Source organism: Pristis pectinata, chromosome 1 (genome assembly GCF_009764475.1).
Source record: "Pristis pectinata isolate sPriPec2 chromosome 1, sPriPec2.1.pri, whole genome shotgun sequence".
NCBI classification, from domain to species: Eukaryota; Metazoa; Chordata; class Chondrichthyes; order Rhinopristiformes; family Pristidae; genus Pristis; species Pristis pectinata.
In genome coordinates, this window is record NC_067405.1 from 138,003,658 (window position 1) to 138,024,201 (window position 20,544).

The 20,544-nt window shown below is 42.6% G+C and overlaps 1 protein-coding gene across 1 annotated transcript in view; it reads right to left on the reverse strand.

Annotated features, from left to right (window-relative positions):
- Window positions 1-17,866, reverse strand: part of vsx2 (visual system homeobox 2) — a 52,059-nt gene extending 34,193 nt beyond the window's left edge. Inside the window, exon 1 of the mRNA XM_052010537.1 lies at window positions 17,449-17,866. Coding sequence (XP_051866497.1) covers window positions 17,449-17,866 — 418 coding nt within the window. The remainder of the gene's footprint in view (window positions 1-17,448) is intronic.
- Between the last annotated feature and the right edge of the window lie 2,678 nt (window positions 17,867-20,544).

Genomic DNA, 20,544 nt, shown 5'->3' on the forward strand with positions numbered 1-20,544 from the left:
TAGACAGGCTCAGATCCAACCAAACAAGTTCTTCTCCAGTCCATCAAGTTAGAGACCTTTCCATTGATGGACACAACCTGGAGCGGATGAGTCGGTCTCAACAAAGTCCTGAACCGTGCTTGACCTGTTCTTGAACAGTGGGCAGATCAGAGGCTGTGTGTGTGTGTGTGTGTGTGTGTGTGTGTGTGTGTGTGTGTGTGTGTGTGTGTGTGTGTGTGTGTGTGTGTGTGTGTGTCTGGGTCTGTGTGTATCTATGTTCACATGTAGATCTGTGCAGATCTGTCTGTCTCTGTCTGTGTCTCTGTGTCTCTGTGTGTCCAGAGCCAGTATTGCTATGATGAGCTGAGTGGCTTCCTGCCATCATAAGATGGTTCTTTAAAAATTAGCTTGTTCTTACCACATCATTTTCATATCATCGTTTCCATCATTTTCTAATATTACTTAATTTTAAGTTCTCAATAAATTTGCTTTTAGATTTGAAATGGAAAGTTTTTTAAACACAGGAATAAACCTCAACCTGTAATCTTTTTGTCGGACCAGTAGAGAGAATTATTTTTAAAAGATACAATTTCAATACACTGTCACGAACCAGCAACAAAAGAAACACACTGAGCATGATTTAGTGTTAAAAACTATTTTATTAATCACTACTATTGATAATACGTAAAATAAAAGTAAAAATGTTAGTATGTTAGAATTCAAAAATGTTAAACCTCAAACGTTAACCCCAAAACTAAACTCTTCGTGTGTGTGTGTGACAAAGTCCAAAACTCCCAGTTCCTGAATGGTTCTTAAAGTTCAGTTCCGCAAGCCATAAGGTGAAACATGAGCAAGGGCTTCTTCAACAACCACCGTTGTCTGAAGATAAGATGTAGATGTAGAAAAACATAGAGAGAGTACATACGAAATCCAAATGTTCCACGATGGAACCCAAACGACACTTCAGTGTTTACTCGGTAGTGACTTCCTCACCCCGAAAAGCATCCGAACCGTGGTCGTCCACATACAAATACCTGTTTCCTTCTACAGGTCAGCAACAAAGTGAACTCCACCGGATTACTTCCAACTTCCATACATGGATTTCAGTGGTAAACACAGTTATTGTTTCTCATCCATCGATAGAGAAAACAAGCAGGCTGGTGTCTCTCTCCCTTCTCTCTCTCTCTTTCTTCTTCTTCTGACTTCTTCAACAACGTCATTACGTCCTTTATCTTCTATTGACGTAAGCACGCCCCACACACACATACACACACACTCTCTATCTTAAAGGGACTTTCACTGAGTCCATAACACCTCCCACCTAAAAAAAAATTTTCCCAAGAAAATTTTAACCGCGCATAGTTAGTAATTTTAATAATTATCATGCTACACAACTACAGACTATCAGATTAGTACAGATACATGTTTCCCATTTAACATCGGGAAAGACAATCAGCAATCACATTATCTTTGCCTTTAATGTGAGTTATCATGAGATCAAACTCTTGCAAAATTAAACTCCAGTTTAACAGCCTTCTGTTCTTGTTTTTGACTCGGCTCAGAAACACCAATGGGTTATGATCTGTATACACAGTCAATGGTTTCTGAGCGGTGCAAACATATACACTGAAATGTTGCAAGGCTAAAACAAGCGACAGTAATTCTTTCTCTATGGTGGAATAATTCTTTTGATGCTCATTAAATTTCTTTGAAAAGTAAGCTACAGGATGGTCAATATCATCAAGGTCACCCTTCTGCAACAACACAGCTCCTGCAGCTTCATCACTGGCATCTACTGCTAATGAAAATGGCTTTTCAAAGTCAGGTGTTCTGAGCACAGGATGGTAGCATAAAATGGCTTTCAGCTTCTTAAATGCTTCTTGACAAGAATCTGTCCAAACAAACTTTACTCCCTTCTTCTGAAGATTAGTTAGGGGAAGAGCAATATCAGCAAAATTTTTACAAAATTTTCGATAATATCCAACCATTCCCAAAAATCTTCTAACAGTCCTCGTACCTGTGGGAATAGGGAACTCAGATATTGCTTGAACTTTTGCCTGAACAGGAGCTTGCTTGCCTTGACCTACAACATAACCAAGATACGTCACAGTGGCATGGCCAAATTCACTTTTAGCCAAGTTAACTGTAAGGTTAGCCTTGGAAAGTCTTTCAAACAACCTTTCTAACGCAGAGATGTGATCTTCCCAAGTATCATTCCCAGTCACTAAGTCGTCAATGTAGGCATCTGTATGTTTTAACCCATGAATCACTGAATTAATCATTCTTTGAAATGTTGCCGGAGCATTTTTCATTCCAAATGGCAAAACATTGTATTCATACAATCCAGAAGGGGTTACAAAGGCTGAAATTTCCCTTCCTCTATCTGTTAATGGAACACACCAGTACCCTTTTAATAGGTCAATCTTTGTAAGAAATTTTGCCTTTCCCACTCTGTCTATGCAATCATCCACTCTAGGAATAGGGTAAGCATCTGACTTTGTTACAGCATTCACTTTCCTGTAATCTGTGCAAAATCTAACAGTTCCATCAGGTTTAGGTACAATAACACAGGGCGAACTCCAATTTGAAGTAGAATGTCTAATAATATCATTTTCCAACATGTATTTTATTTCCTGATCAACAAGTTTACTTTTTTCCACATTCATTCGATATGGGTGTTGTTTGATTGGTTTTGCATCCCCAACATCAACATCATGGGTAATTATCGATGTTCTGTTTGGAACATCTGGGAACAGATTTTTAAATTTTAAAATTAATTCTCTCATCTGTTGTTTTTGTGAAACTTGTAAATGGTCCAACTTCGTTTCAAGGTTCTCCAGGATATTTTGGTTTTTCAGTTTCGATGGAACAATATTTGGTCTAAATTGGCCTTCCTCAACATCAACATCAGGCATTCTAGAAACAACCTTTACACCATCCACCAAGGCCACAACTGAATCCCTCTCATAATAAGGTTTTAGCATGTTTACATGACAGAGTTGTGTTTTCTTGCGTCTATCTGGTGTTTTGATTATATATGTTAGATCAGTCACTCGAGATTCAATAACATAGGGTCCAGAAAAACGAGCTTGCAAGGGATTATTTTGGCTAGGGAAAAATACCAACACCTTTTGCCCCACTGCGAATGTCCTAGGCCGAGCACGTCTATCAAAATATGTCTTCATTCTTATCTGGCTTGTTTTCAAATTCTCTCTCGCTAGCTGGCAGACTCTCTCCAACCGAGTTTTAAATTTTTGGACATAGTCCAACAGACTCAAGTGAACTTCCTCATTAACCCATTGCTCTCTTAACAACTCCAAAGGTCCTCTCACCCTATGTCCAAACACAAGCTCAAACGGACTAAATCCGATTGACTCCTGGATCGATTCTCTAACGGCAAACAAAAGTAAATGGATACCTTCGTCCCAATCCTTTGTGTTTTCAAAGCAATAAGTCTTCAGCATATTTTTGAGAGTAGAATGAAATCTCTCCAGAGCTCCTTGAGATTCTGGGTGATATGCAGATGATACAATCTGCTTTGCTCCCAGCTCATAGACTATTTGTTGAAAAATTTTTGACATAAAATTACTACCTTGATCAGATTGGATTTCTTTTGGCAAACCAAACAAGGTAAAAAATTTTACAAGAGCCTTTGACACCGTCTTGGCCTTAATATTTCTAAGGGGTATTGCCTCTGGAAATCTAGAAGTGGCACACATGATGGTTAACAAATACTGATTTCCAGTCTTAGACTTTGGTAATGGACCAACACAGTCCACAATCACCTTCGAAAAGGGTTCACCAAAAGCAGGAATTGGTTTCAAAGGAGCCACAGGGGGTTTTTGATTTGGTTTACCCACCATCTGACATGTGTGGCAGGTTTGACAAAACATCACCACATCTTTTCTCAAACCAGGCCAATAGAATTGTTTCAAGATCTTCCCTACAGTTTTATTCACACCAAAATGACCACCCAAAGGCATACTATGGGCCAGGTTTAAAATCTCATCCCTATAAACTTTTGGAACAACAACCTGATGAATAACTTCCCATTCCTCATTAACAGGAACATGAGGAGGTCTCCATTTCCTCATTAACACTCCATTTTTGACATAGTATCCAGTTGGTACCTTTTCAATCTCCTCACATGAGAGAGCTTTTTCTTTCAATTCTGTCAATTCAGGGTCCTTTGTCTGTTCCACCATAAAATCCTTCCTCGACAAAGACAAATCTTTAAATTCAGGCTCACTGTAAGGATGTTGATCCTCCAGTGAAGACAGAAAAGTCTCAGATAAGGCATCAAAATTTTCTTCCTGTTTAGGACTGTCACAAGGAACTACATCAGACTGCACCGGACTGTCTGTCTTGGCTAATTCTTTAGCTCTAGCTCGAGTCACCGCACATGATGGGTAAACATCTGGATCATCCTCAGACTCATCAATCCTTGGTTTGGTTGTTAACCGTACCACAGGATCACTTTCTCCATTTGCAAGGTCATTTCCCAATAACAAAGAAACTCCTTCCACTGGCAAACTAGGTCTTATCCCTATCTCGACTGGTCCTTCTACGAACTTTGACTTTAAAATCACCCTGTGAAAAGGTACAGACATGGTCTCACCTGTAACGCCTCGTACTAGATTTACTTCACCAGTGTCACTTTCTTCACCAAAATTTAAAACACTGTCCAGCAAGAGAGATTGACTAGCCCCAGTATCTCTAAGAATTTTCACTGGCACCTGGGGTGACTCATCATTCAGTGAAACAAAACCCTCTGATACATACGAACGGAATTCCTTTCTCACCTCCTCCAACTTTTCCGCTTTTCCCTCTTGCAAGGACTGATCTTTAACAGCATCTCCTAAACCTTTTTGATTTTTAATTGCCTGAAAGCAAGCATTGGGCCCAGCTTCCTTCTTTTTCTTCAAAAGGGCACAATTAGATATCACGTGGCCAGGTTTCCTACAGTAATAACAAGTACGCTCAACAGATTTCTCCAGCCCTGGCTTCTTTTCATCTTTTCCTTTTTGATTACCTCCCAATTTAATCTCTGGTTTCCCTGGATTGTCTTTGTAACTCCTTTGAAAGGTTTTAGGTTGTCCCCATTTGGATTTATGGGTTAAAGTATAATCATCTGCCAACCTAGCAGTTTCTTGTAAAGTTTCCACTGCCTTTTCATTTAAATATGTTGTTAATTCAGCTGGAACACATCTTTTAAAGTCTTCCACTAGTATCAATTCTGTCAATTTATCATAATCCCCATCTACATTTTTAGCCAGGCACCATCGTTCAAAACATATTCTCTTTCCATTGGCAAATTCCATATAAGTTTGATCTGCAGATTTCCTCAAGTCTCTGAATTTTTGTCTATAAGCCTCAGGGACCAATTCATAGGCCTTCAAAATAGCTTGTTTTACCTTGGTATAATCAGCTGCATCCTCAACAGACAAAGCAGAATAAGCTTTTTGAGCTTTACCTTTAATCACACTCTGTACCATAAGAGCCCATCCTTTCCTTGGCCAGTTTGAACTCACAGCAACCTTTTCAAAATGTTGGAAATACTGATCAACCTGATCTTCTTCAAACGGAGGGACTAATCGAACCTCCCTGCTGGCTGAAAAACCATCATCAGAATCAGATTCCGAACTCCTACGCTTCATTTGTAACTCATGCTGCCTCTGTTTCTCCTTCTCCTCACTATCCAGCTCCATCCGCTTCATTGCTAGATCAGCCTCTATCTTCATCTGAGTTAGCTTTTGTTCGGCCTCTATCTTTAACTGGGTTTGCTCTCGTTCAGCCTCTAATCTCTTTTGCTCTCGTTCAGCTTCTAATTTATTTTGCTCTCGTTCAGCCTCTATCTTTAACTGGGTTTGCTGTCGTTCAGCTTCTATCTTTGCCAGCTGCACCTGTGCCTCAGAAATTGCTATTTCACTGCCAGGAAACTGTTTTAACACTTCCTTCTCAAACACCTTCTTTTCCACATAATGGCCAGCTATCAATCTCTGAATATCTGCCTTTCTCATAGACTGCTTTACTTCTGTAAGGTTTAGCCTTGTAGCAATCTTTATCAAATCATCCTTTTTCGCCACCTCCAATCCCTTTTGGGTTGGTGACTCCAAAAATGCCTTAATATCCATTGCTGCTGGTTTCCACACACACAAGCCAATTAAAAAGAATTTATCAGACCTCCCTCAAAAATCTTTGGATTGAATCCCGAACAAATCTCATCAATCTGGGGTACAATCCCAGACGACACTCATTAACCTTGGGAACTATCCCGGACGACCCCCCAATTTTGTCACGAACCAGCAACAAAAGAAACACACTGAGCATGATTTAGTGTTAAAAACTATTTTATTAATCACTACTATTGATAATACGTAAAATAAAAGTAAAAATGTTAGTATGTTAGAATTCAAAAATGTTAAACCTCAAACGTTAACCCCAAAACTAAACTCTTCGTGTGTGTGTGTGACAAAGTCCAAAACTCCCAGTTCCTGAATGGTTCTTAAAGTTCAGTTCCGCAAGCCATAAGGTGAAACATGAGCAAGGGCTTCTTCAACAACCACCGTTGTCTGAAGATAAGATGTAGATGTAGAAAAACATAGAGAGAGTACATACGAAATCCAAATGTTCCACGATGGAACCCAAACGACACTTCAGTGTTTACTCGGTAGTGACTTCCTCACCCCGAAAAGCATCCGAACCGTGGTCGTCCACATACAAATACCTGTTTCCTTCTACAGGTCAGCAACAAAGTGAACTCCACCGGATTACTTCCAACTTCCATACATGGATTTCAGTGGTAAACACAGTTATTGTTTCTCATCCATCGATAGAGAAAACAAGCAGGCTGGTGTCTCTCTCCCTTCTCTCTCTCTCTTTCTTCTTCTTCTGACTTCTTCAACAACGTCATTACGTCCTTTATCTTCTATTGACGTAAGCACGCCCCACACACACATACACACACACTCTCTATCTTAAAGGGACTTTCACTGAGTCCATAACAACACTGATTTATTTCTGATCCCGGGAGAGGATGATGCACAGCAACAACAACTGGTGTTTATATTGCACCTTATGGTAAAACATCTCAAGGTGCTGCACAGGAGAGCTATCAGAATAAAATTTGATATTAAACTATATATTATGACTGGTGACCTAAAGCTTAGTCAAAGGAGGAGGTTTTAATAGAGGACAAGGAGGTGGAGAGATTTAGAGAGAGAATTCCAAGGTTTAAGAGTGGAAGTAGCTGAAGATAGGACAGCCAATTGTGTGGTGATTAAAATCAGGGACATTCAGGAGACCAGCAATGCATCACGTCAGATTCAGATTAGTTTATGTCATGTACACCAGGGTGCAATGAAGTTCCTTGCTCGCGGGAAGCTCACAGTGTATGTCGTAATAATAAATACAGCAAAAACAACGGAATGGTGCAAAGTAAACAAGGGTAAACTGAGGTAGGGCCAAAAGAAATGCTAAAAGTGATAATAATGGAAGAGCTAGAATGATGGGTTCAAGAACAAGGCAACACCTCCGGGAAGGGGATGTGAAGGAGGTGACTGGTTTAGAAGTGTTCCTTCTCCCGTCTCAGAGATGAATAAATTTCATATATAATCTTGAAAAACAAAGAAGAATTAAACATTTTTTATAAAAGTTTGTCAGCTATAACTGTGAAAATATTACTTCTTATTTTATTCATTTTTAGAGTGTGAACCTCTCTTCCAATACCAGCAGTTATTGTCCGTCCCTAAATTCCCCTGAACTGAGCAGGGAGTTAGAAACTGGAGTCACGTGTAAGCCCCACCAAGCAGGGGTAGATTTCCATCAGCAACACACAAGATGCTGGGGGAGCTCAGTAGGTCAGGCAGCATCTGTGGAGGGAAATGGACAGTCGACGTTTCGGGTCGAGACCCTTCCTCTGGTAAATTTCCATTCCTGAAGAACATTAGTAAACCAGATATTTTTCTTTACAATCCAGTCACTTTGTGCTCCGGATTACTGACTTATTTGAAAAAAGAATTCTAGATATATTTAATGATGTGAATTTATATTTTCCCAGCTGCCGTAGATGGATCTCTGAGTCAATGTTCCAACGTCCTGGCTGCTATCCCAGTACTTTGACCACTACACCACCATAAACCTTAATTGCATCTAAAATATAAAATGCCAGTTACTCATCATTTTCTCCCAATGTCCTCACATTGAAAATAGATCAGGGGGAGAAAGATAACTTTGTTCAGCAATAAACATTGTTCTGATTATATCCATCATTAGTAATGACTTTACTTCAGTAAACTATATTTTCCAGTTTAATATTTAGCACATTCAAAGCTGTACCGATTAGCAGAGTAACTAGTTGGAGGGTGACAAAGGGTCAAAGATGTGAAGGGTCTCTGACCTGAAGCGTTAACTCTGTCTCTCTCTGCACAGATGCTGCCTGACCTGCTGTGTGTTTCCAGCATTTTCTGTTTTTGTTTTAGATTTCCAGCATCTGCAGTTTTTTTATTGACTTTTACTGAACTGTTTGGCATGTTCAGAATCTCACACTTTCTGTTTTTCATAAGATGTGAATGACACCAGCAAACACATTGTTTTTGGCCATCCTTAATTGCCCTCAAGACCACTTCAGTCCTTCTGAGAAAAATCCAGCCCCAGGGTTAATGGAAGAAGATCCCAAGATTTTGACCAACACTGATGAAGCAACAGTGATATAGTTGCAGAAGGAATGAAGGAGGTGGGCTTGTTGAATATGGAAACCTTTTCCTCAAACTATCTCAGAAATTGGAGGAAAGGTAAGAAGCCAACATCACATTGTGGAGTGCCTCCACCATCCAGTGCCCAATACAAATGGCTTGTCAGGAGTGCAGGTTGTCATTGGGAGCTAGGGACATCTTGAGGCAAGGAATGGATTTGTTTCATTGGAATTGCAGGATCAATAGAAGTCTGGGTCTCTCTAGCTGTGGTTCTTCAATCCTACTGGTTACAACGATAATGAAGTTGTTGTCTAATGGCAGCAATCAATTTCATTCAGTTGGTTCATGTATGAAGTATGTATGGCTGGTGACCTAAAGCTTAATCAAAGCAGGAGGTTTTAATTTGACTCATGTATGAACTCCCAAATTGCTGAAGGTTTGGAAAGAATTTATGCAAAGACTGCTCTTAAATGACTAAAACATCACATTCCAAGGTGTCCCAAATAATTTGCATTTCCCAGTCCCAAAAGCAGTATCTCAGAATGTCTCAAGTAGTATCCAAATTGATTCGAATGATTCATACTCTACCCCAAACGTTACATAATTCCACTCCAAAATGTCCCAAATATAGTCACTCCTAAATTGACCTGTATTACTCAAACTCCAGTCAATATGTCCCAAATGATGTATTTGGTACATTCCTAGAACGTCCCAAATGACCCCTACATTTGTCCATAAGCACTCTGTTCCAAAATCTTTCAAATACTGTATCCCAAAATGTTATTCTCTGGAGGGATTTTTCTCTTTAATAAATCCATCGTTCCACTTAATTCATCAGGACAGATGGAGCTGTTTAGAGAGCTCATCAGAGAAGATTAACTCCGGATGCAGTAAGCATGAAGGGTAAAGCGATTTATGTTTATCGTGGGGAGACGGGAGCCAAAAATGGGTCTTGATGGAATTATTAGTGGACAAATCCAATTCCATCAAGAGGTAGGAAAAGACGTAACGTGTACACTATACACTCCCACAGACCTGTCAGACTTTAGCGGAGCCCGTTTAATGGGATGGAGAGACTTTTTTTCCAAACACCTTGATCCAATTACCAAGAAATCAAAACCAACCCCGCCACACTTTCTCTGGATCCTCGCTCCCAGTTTAAAGTGGGGAGGGCAGAACCGTTGAATGTTTTGTTCAAGTGTTTTCTTCAAAAAAATAACAGCTGAATGATGGGCGGGAGAGTGGGGATTCAGAGGGCCGAGTTTCGTTCCTGAGGGGAACCTGAACGGCAGATCCACCCACACCTCGTCAGTGTGTGAGCGGAGAGCCTTTTGATGTCCTCCAACAGCCCAGCCAGGTTCAGTGGGCCGGCATTCCCGTCAGTTCCTCCACTATCCCGCCTCCCATGTGCTGGTATTTCACTTAACACCTTGCCTCGTCCCGCCGTACCCCAGCGAGGATCTACCTCCCGACCGGCTGAGGTCTCGCCTGTCGTATCCAGAGACCGTCTCTGGGCGGCTTGGAAGGTGTAACAGACGATCTTGTCTTAAATAAAGCTTACTGGGATAGCGTTGTGACTTGGGTAGTTTTGGGTTTCCACTTCGCTTTGGAGAGGGCATGGAGGATCAGAGACAAGGTGTTGGAAAGAGTTACCTGCGGGCAAGCTTTACGTTTCCGCAATTGTTCAACAGGAGCGCGCAGTCAGGTTTGGGCGTGCGGTTTTACATCCATGGTCTGCTCACATGGATGTAAACCGGGGTTGTGTAAGAACACAAGGGCAAAAGGGAAGGAAGACGGGGCAGGTCAATCAATGTCATCGTGTTAGACCGCAGCCCCACTTTCCTGCACTAACCCCAGTTATCTCAAGACCCACCCGTCCTTTCTTCAACATACTTCAGCGACCCAGCTCCCAACAGCACGGCGAGGCAACTCCAAAGATCCGCAACGCTGTGTGTGAAGAAATTTACAAATATTACAAATATTTGCTTTTACAAATATTATTGACTTAATTGGGTAACGTTTCCAAATCTCGCCAATGACACCAAGTCTGGAGAGACGATAATCAAGGAGTGGGAAATGATAAACTGGAAGGGGACCCAGATACAAATCGGAGACGCAAGAGGTTCTGCAGACGCTGGAATCTGGAGCAACACACACACACACACACACAATGCTGGAGGAGCTCAGCGGGTCGGGCAGCGTCTATGGAGGGCAATGGACAGTCGACGCTTCATCTGAACGGGCAAATTGGGCAGATAAGCGGGCGAATGAAATGTAAAACAGAGGAGGGTGAAGAGAGACATTTTGACAAAGGGGTGAAGGCGAAACAACACAGAATAAGTGGGTGACTTCTGCCGGGTGTGAGGGGACAGAGGCAGCTGGTAGTTTATCTGAAAGTGGACAATGGTCGGTAAAGTGCATGTGATCCCATTCGTGTCTAGAGGCGCAGTGTGCAAATGCAGGGAGGTGGTCTTGAACATTGGATAGGTCAAACCCGAAGGCACTGCAAACAGTTCTGGTCACCTCGCTTTGGAAAGGGCTTGAAGGTCCCAGAGAAGACGTTGAAAAGCTTTACTAGAGCGGTTCCAGAGAGGAGGGTTTTCAGCGATAGGTTTAGACTGCAGAACTCGGGACCGCTCTCCTCGGAACAAAAAGTTGAGAGGAAATTTCATGGAAACACCAGAGAGCGCGGATGCTGGAATCCGGAGCAACAAATAATCTGCTGGAGGAACTCGGCGGGTCGAGCAGCATCTGTAGGGATGGGATGGGTGGGGTGGGGAGGATTTGTCGACATTTCGCGTCGAAATCTTGCATCAGGATTTCACGGAGTTGGACAAGATCAGGACTCGTGTACAAGGGGGGGAGATAGAGGGAAATTGGTCGTTCGGGTACCTGGGGATGTAGGTTTAAAGTCCTGGCGAAACTGTCGGAGGGTGGGGAGGATTTTGTTTTGCAGAGAACGGCACTCTTAGTGGAAGTAGAATCAAGCGGGGCTTTCAAAGGGCAGTCAGGAAAATAACTGGCAAGGTTATGGGGAAATGGGACAAACGGGCTCGCAGCGGACACTAGATTGTGCCGATACCATCCTGCGATCCCAATTCCTGTTGTTCAGGTGTTACTTCCGTGGAGGGTTGCTGGTCTCTCACAGCCCGATTACTCCCGCTGTATCTTGTACTTTGGTCCAGACCTGTTGCTGTTTCACTCTTCGAGGTTCTGCGTCTCTGCTCTCCCCTCCTGCTTCAGATAAGCCCGATTACCGCGAGTACTCCGGCTTCCTCTGTAACCTTCTCATGATATCACTTGAGTTCTTCCATAGACCCGCTCGCACTTCTAATCCAGAACAACTCCCCAATGGTTTTAAATAACGGCGGTATCATTCTGTACCCCCTGAAGCCCGGTGATAAATATAGGAAGGTCCCTGCCAATACGCACTCATTGTAGAGCCCGGTTGAGTCACGAACTTCCCTCCTCCCGGTCTAAACCCTGAACTCGTTAAATAAGCCGCCAGCCTGTATGTTGCTTCGCTCTAGACTTACACTCTCAGCCCCGCGGTGGAATTAACTTGGACCCCCCCCCCCCCCCACCTTCCTCTCCCCAATACCATTCCACATTCCTTCCAAACACCGAGTGTTAATGTCCAAACCCAGCGGCGTTGTGGTAGGAACTAACAGGAGCTGATAGAACAGGAGACTCTGGGCTTTCGTTTATTTGTTGACATCCTCGTCTTGCACACAGAAGATTCCCCTTTGCCCACAGATAGTTAAGAGTCAGGAAATTGTTAATAAGCGATGTGGTTGTGGTCGCTTCCAGAAGGAAGTCTGACTGCGCCGCCAATATCAGGGCGCACAGATGCGCCAGCGCCGGAGGTTCACCGAGCGGCCGTGAAGGGTCCGAAAGAGGGAGGCGAGAAAGTTGGAGAACCTCCCGCCCTGATCCCTCCGACGTTTATAAAGTGCAGGCCATTTAACGTGACTCGACGCTTTCATTCTTTGATGTAGAGATGCTGAACTAAACGCCCCATGAAATAAAGGTCCTGTACAGAAACAACAGCAGGCTAGATCACAGACTCACTCAACAAACATACATTACACCTCGATACACTTGCCCAGTAGACAGCATCCTGAAAGGACATTTGATTTCAGCGTTTTATTTCACCTAAAATCTCTTTTTTAAACTATATGTCCTGTGACACTTTACTCTGTACTGTTACTGTTTTTACCTGTACTACCTCAATGCACTCTGTACTAACTCAATGTAACTGCACTATGTAATGAATTGACCTGTATGATCGGTATGCAAGACAAGTTTTTCACTGTGCCTCGGTACAAGTGACAATAATAAACCAATACCAATACGATCTCCTCTCTCCCCTTTCTTGATCTTTCTACGCAGGTACCACTCCCCAACTCTTTCTCCGCTACACCGACGGCTCCATCGGTGCTGCCTCCTCCACCCGTGAGGAACGCGTCCAAATCACCAAATCCCCACCAACTTCCACCCTCTCCTCAAATCCACTTGGCCCATTTCCGCCCCTCTCCTTTCTTGATGTCTCGCCAGCTCTTGCCGCACTCCTTTCCCTCGCCTCTTTATACTGCCTGTCTCGCCTCTACTCTTTCAGTCCGGATAAAGGGTCCCGACCCCAAAACGCCGACCATCCCTCTGCCTCCACAGAGGCCGTCTGACCCACTGAGTCCCTCCAGCAGTTTGTTGCTCCAGATTCCTGCATCTGCAGTCTCTTGTATCTCCTCTATATCCTATATAACTCCAGGCAATAATCCAAAACCCCATACCCCGTAAACCAGGTGTGCCCGAAAGGCGTTTCCAGAGGAAATTGGATGGGTATTTGAAGAGAATAATTTATAGGGACACCGGGAAAGAGTGAGAGACTGGTGGGGTTACTTTATCACGAGCTGGCATTGACTCAATAATCTGTATGACCTTTTGCTGACGGTGGTTCGCCTGTGAGTGTACACATTTAGGATCAAATTAATCCCATAAACCCAGAATTATATCCTGCTAAAAGCACTCGGTACTATTATCCGCAGTAAGAGAAGCCAGTATACCATAAAGCTTAAGTGCTGTTTAACTCTAAACATACGGGATGCACTATATTTTAATCCCAGGAACAAATAACACCTTTACCGTCCCGCCATCTCCTACACTGCTGCACACCGGGTATCTTACGCAATCCAAATTCACGCAGCATTTTATGTAACCTTAACTTCCCCCGGCGGAACGATGGTACATGTCTGTATTATCTAAAACAGAAACAAGAAGCTATGGAAAGACTCAGCGGGTCAGGCAGCATCTGCGGAGAGAGAGAGAGATGCAGGAATGACGTAGATGAACAATTTATTAAACACATGCTGGGAATCTGAAATAAAAACAGAAAATGCTGGAAACACTCAGCAGGTCAGGCAGCATCTGTGGAGAGAGAAACAAAAGACTCCCTCTATTTGAATCATTTCCCGCTTAAAACTCTTTTCATCAATGTCTATTGATGAAAAGAGTTTTAAGCCATGCCGATTTATCGCTTTTGTCGCTCAGTGCATTGAGTGTAAAGTCCACGTGTCTCCCAACGACCCCCTCAATGTGATTCTACACTCGCTCCCAGCCCAATCTCTCTCTTCACAGCCCATTCTCTCGGAACGTCCCAGTGTCCCTCCACTTTCGGCAGCAGAAACCACGGCCAGTTAATATCCTGAACTCCTCTGTACACCTTCAACAACCTCTTAGAACACACCTCTTCCGCTGCACTCGTCCTATTTATTTACAATTCCATTCCTGATTCAGTCTAACCCGCAAATGCGAGGGCTCTCTGGATGTTTTGCAGCATTAATACCACCTGCTGTATCTTAAACGGTTATAGTGATCCAATATCTCAATGGCACCTCCTCGCACCCGGTAGGCTCACACATATTATCCCACGCACACTATAATTGTGGTCTAGTTATCTCTTCCTGCGAGATACCCTACACAATCTTTCAATCCATTTTATGCAGTGCACTTGTTCAAGATCATTACATACACTCACGCGAAAAAAAATTAACCTCTTCTAGAAACAGTGCTGTCCATATGATTGTCAGGTTGTACACTACATGGAGGTATCCCATACAATCCCAGAGGTGTATCAGTCCCTTCAAACGCTGGCCGCGTTGTATAACCAATAGATACAATCACTGAACGAAATGAGAGAAGGCTGCTTTGTTCGTTATTTATGTTCCCTGTGTCCTTCATTTCTTTGTAGCCTTTGCTAGACAGTGGTGACTAATCCCTCAGAAATGTTTATACCTTATAAACCACACATGGCACATCCTCGGCAGACCTCCTGTCACTGTTGAACGTAATGCCCGTGGTCCCATGGTTTATATCCCACATATTCCTCCACGCACTTTACAAAGTCTTGGAACTTTGTGCCTGTTTCCAACGCATCTTTATATTGAGCGTGCTCTGTAAAATTTTACGCTTAGTGAGCTATATTAAATATCCTGACGTAATTCTCATCAGTCTCCAACATATATTTTTTACATTATAAAACGACATATATCCCACGCAATGTTGTTGGCCTAACCCTACATAATTTATGAAATAAAACAAAAAATGGTGAAAATACCATCTGCCTATATTTAATGTTAGACACGGTCTGTGCGTCCTACAGTTCTGTAAGCGAGGAATGCATACAACCATGCGCTCGCCACAAAAGAGCCGCGGATATCAACTTTCTACATTTGCATTATATACAATAGCAATACCCAGAATTACAGAAACCACTTCAAACTCGGCATCAGGCACAATCCCGTCACATACTAGGTCCCACATACAAGCTCACATCCATGACTCTATACGTTATTATGAGAACCCACGCAATTTAATGGTGTACATCGTTGATCCAATACAATCACATCAGCTAAATAGGCCTCTACAATCCATACATAATGCACAATCCAATCCTACATAATCTGCATTCTGTATGATCTAATACACCCAGAAACTCTCCATCACATTGCACAACCAGTAATCTTACACGGGCATCATTTTCCACATCCCGGATAGGGCGCATCCCCATAATCTCTTACATCCTTTCTTTGATACAGTCCACGTGTGTATCCAACTGAACATTATAGACATATGCAGTGAATATTATAATTTGCAATCAATGAATTGTTCAGTTTCGAGTATCACAATCAATTGAGAACGAAACGTCCCAAAGTGCAGCCACTAATTGCGTGCACTGACCATTCATACCTATTCACTGACACATTTAGCGGAATTTATAGTTACATGGGAGAGGCAAAATCCTGAAGCTGTCAGCAGTAGATTCTTAACTGAACTATGGGCTTCAAAAATCGGTTTCTTCAGAACCAGTGAACCTCCCATCTCCACAGAGAGAAACGGCAATAGCCAGATTGCAAAGGCTCCTGTGTAGCCCAGCTTTTAAATAAATTGTTACTCCAACAAGTTGCACAATAACCGAGTTCCGCAAACACCCGTAATTATTTTCGGAGACACAGCCTCCATAGATCGTGGGATGATGACTTTATATTTACAATTTATAAAAGTGTTCCAGTAAGCCAACAGCAACTTTCAATCAACCATCAAGTTTTAAGAAGCAGGATCACAAGTCTACTTGATGCAAAATTCTCTTAAGTAAATTGAACGAAATTCACCATTCTGGAGAGTATCTTTTACATAGTCTTGCACCGAAATCAAAACGAAAAGTAAATTTATATTAATTCTCCTGTGTATTTTGATACGTATTACGTATCAATCGGATACCGGTGTATTTATACCTAGAGAGACCATAGTACACCAGCGTGCTATTGTGCTGATATTTAGGAGGGAGTAGAATCCTTGAGTATTAATTGAATCTTACAATTCTCTATTCGTTCCACACGAGCCAGTGTATGGCACCTAACTCGCGCTACAACAGAGCAATGCGTAACCCTCGATATAACCCGAGGACAGCAATATTATACTCGAGGGTAACATACATGTTTCGAATTCCAACGCATTAAGAAAAATAGCCGTAAATGAAAACAATTCCCAAATTTCCCTCGGACCCATATGTTATATCTGCGGAATCTAATATAGCTACAGTTACATCGAAGGATTTCCAAAGCTTCGCTCGCTGTTTGAAACAGAATTGCCAGAATTTTAAACCTATTCATCGGGTGTATTCGAAATTATAAAATGCCCAATACATGAATTCTGATTTATCTCAAACAAATTTACAATTTAGATTCCTTTGGATTGCATCACGTCCATCGCTATTCCGTTCCGAATGACCCGGCTTCGCCTTGAAGCCTCGGTAGCTAAAACAATGAATCCACTAAGGTAGTTTCATCAAAGAAAATGCCAATGAATACTTGTTGGTGTCTCCGATTCTAGATTTAGTCCGGTGCATATCTTGCGATTTTAATACCCCACACGATTACCTCAACGCGATGAAGTTCAAATACTTTACAGCGCATCTGCTGAAATCGAATTGACTCCGCAAAATGCCTCTTAAAACGAAAATATCGCGGTTGCCTATCAAATTTATCATAAAAATTAAATCTACACAACATATCAATGTTTTCAGCATGCAATTAAATTGAAATATAGAAAAAACAAATTGCTTAAATTACTCTAGAATCTCGATATATTTAAAACAGTTGTTGCTTTGAAATTGTTCCTCTGATCCGTGTTAGTTCTGTATAGTGAGTTAAGACAGTGTTGGGTGTGTGTGTGTGTGTGTGTGTGTTGCTGCAAACAGCGGGTACTTTCCCTCTCTCACCTGAGCTGAGCTCCTGACTGGGGTCCAGGTGGATTGCTCCGCGGTGCAAGGGTTGCAGGTGGCCGGGGAGAGCAGCGTGGACCCCCGGGTGCTCCGACAAGACATCCAGGAAGGCCGATTGCCCGTAAAAAGCCGGGAGTCCGGCCGCTCCGACCAGCCCCATTCCAGCGGGCGTCAGCACCGTCCTGGCCGAGACGAGCTGCGCAGTGGCCGGCAGAGAATCTGAGACTACCCCCGTCGACGCAGGCGGATCTTTATTCAGTCCGAGAATCTCCTGAATTCCAAAACCCGTGCACCTCGACGAATTCCCGGAAGCGGGAATACTTTTCGACCGCTCATTACTTAACAAGCTCTGAGAAATCGGAGTACTTTTGGACTTGCTAAAATTCTCTGAAACCAGTTCCTTTTTGCCGGTCATTTTGGAAAATTGTTCTGCGTTGGGTTAAATTGTTTTTTTCTCTCTGTCTCCCTCTCTCTCTCTCTCGTTTCCCTCCCTTTCCTCTCCGCCGGTCCCAAGTGCACTCTCCAATGTGCTGTGGTCCGATCCCTTTAGAAATTCCCTATTTATTTAACGGCCCGAGCCTACTGGGGCCAACAGTCCCGACGACCAATCAGCAGCACGGAAACAATTAGGAAATCAGGAAATCTCTCCCTGTCCCCTCTCGGAAAGAGACCCGCTCTCATTTAATCCGTCAGTTTCGCAGACAGCGAATCTCTTCCCAACCACTCCCCTGTTTACACTGTTTCCTTTTTACATCGATTTACGTTTCTGTTGAAACATTTGCAACAAGTCCCCGCTTCCTCTCTGTGCCCGGGACCCGAGGATGCCGTACGACACGAACCTGGGTCATCCCGGTCGATATTTCAACCACTTGTTTGTTCTGCTAACGAAATGGGTTGGGATTGCAAACAAGGGTGTGCATTTTGGAGTGGGGTGGGTGGTGTCGGTGGTATCGGCTGTAGCTGCGCTCAATGCAACTCACAAAGTCATTTCATCGATTGTAGGTAAATTCTGGAGCGGAAACATCTCGTCGCCGACGGTCTTTATTGCACGCACAGCGGAGGAATTGCGTTTACATCTGTCAAGTGCTGGTAACTGACAAATCATTGACATAGTTTATCAACAATAAATCTAACACAACAATTTTCCTCTCTACCACTCTTTCCTAGTTATTTGTTTAGATATGACTCTATATTCGCACTCTCTCCTCTCTCACCGGCCGTGTTCACTTCTCCGCTTCCAATCTCCCTCTTTCCCATGCAGTTATCCACACCGCTCCCTCCCCCCCCCCCCCACACACACACCTTCTTGTTTGTGTATTATAGAACTCTCCGAAAATAATTCCTGATTTGCGTCCCAAAAAAAGCATATTCAAAGTCAGACAAAATACAGATGGACACAGGCAATCCTTCAGATGAATTGGAAATGATTTTGTGAAGATTGGTTAATGGAAGCGGGTCGGTATAAATGTACTCGAACTGTATTCATGGACAAGGATGCAGAAGAGCGTGTCTTTAGCAAAGACGGAGTAATTCTACTGCAACACCCCCCCTCTCTCTCTCTCTCCTACCTCGGGAGATTTTCCAACGAATCTCCTTCATTCATTTTATCATTCTCAGGGCCCAGTCCTCACCTTTGCAAATTATAATTTACACTTTAGCCCGAATCTTGCAGCCGGGAGGCTGATTTGGTGAATAAATCGCGCCTCTTTTCCGAGGATTTTTGTTTTAAATTGAGCCGGGGTATTTCTGAGCTTCCGCCTTGTTAATCTATCGGAATTGATTAGCATTCCTCTCCTATTTATCTGTCTGACTGCGTTGAAAAGATTTTTCCTTCGCCCTGTTCGCCGCCGCGTCTGTTTTGACTGGCATTCCCCGGGTAAACGGCGCAAGGTTAAATCGGTTGTAATAATTACGAACACTCGGGAGTTTGGACGGATTGGGGGTGGTTGGTGGTTTGAGTAAAAGCGGAGCGATTGGATTTGATTCTTTTTAAACATATTTTTTAACAGTCTCAAATAATTTTTCGTTGAGCAACGTGGTGTCGAGCATGCTCCGTTTATGGACTGAGATAGGATTTACTGACATGTTCGGCAATATTTGTTAGCGAATCCGTGCGGAATGATTATCCTCATGAGCACTGTAAATTGGGAAAGCATAAAGAAACAAACAAAATAATTGTCAACGCGGTTAATCTTAAATATTTGCACTAGCATATGTAATGATCAGTAATGTAAATAATAATACAGTCGTTATTGACTATATTTAGATAACAGTTATTACCAATCACTAACAATTTGTCAACTGTTGAAATAAAAAGTCTCATATATTTCATATATTCATTTGATATTATCTGTTTTGTTTCAAAAACTTGTTTTAACAAATTTTAACAAATAAGTTTATTTGACGTTTCTGAAAGTGTTTGGATTCGAAATGAGAAAGAATGCAAAAAGGTTTGACTTCACCCAAGTCGTACTGTTACACGGCCGTCTAATTTGAGACTCTCCCACCACTGACACACATACTGAGAAGTCTATGGGAATGATAACGTTCATACTTTCACTGGGTAGTGTGTTTTGTGTCCGCAGAGAATCGCCCCTCCCAACCTTTCTGTCTGTAGTAATCAAAGAACTTTAATCCTGACATCAGTTCCACGAGAGAATCGTTCTATATCCGATAAACTCTTCGTTGTAAATGTTTTGAGCAAATCAGCTTGCCTTGTAGTAATTTGCTACAGTTTAGAGGGGGGGGGGGGGGGGAAGAGGGGCTTTCTGGTGGATTTGAATATCAAATTATCTGCCTGATATTACATTTGCTTCGTTGGCCGCAGTATACCAACTGCATTCACTCTGAAGGATTGTCTCAGAAAGAATAAATAATCACAGGCTAAAGCCCGTATTAAGCGAGTAATTTCCTATTTGGAAGAATTAAACGGGGTCTTGATCGGCGCGGGGGAAGAGAGTGCGGACACCAGCGACGGGGAATGAATCAATGAAGGAATCTGTCAATCTTTACACAATAGTGTGATTGTAAAATAATAATCAGAGGAAGGTAGAGCGAAGATCGGGGAAGATTAACAAAAAAAAGTCAGATAGA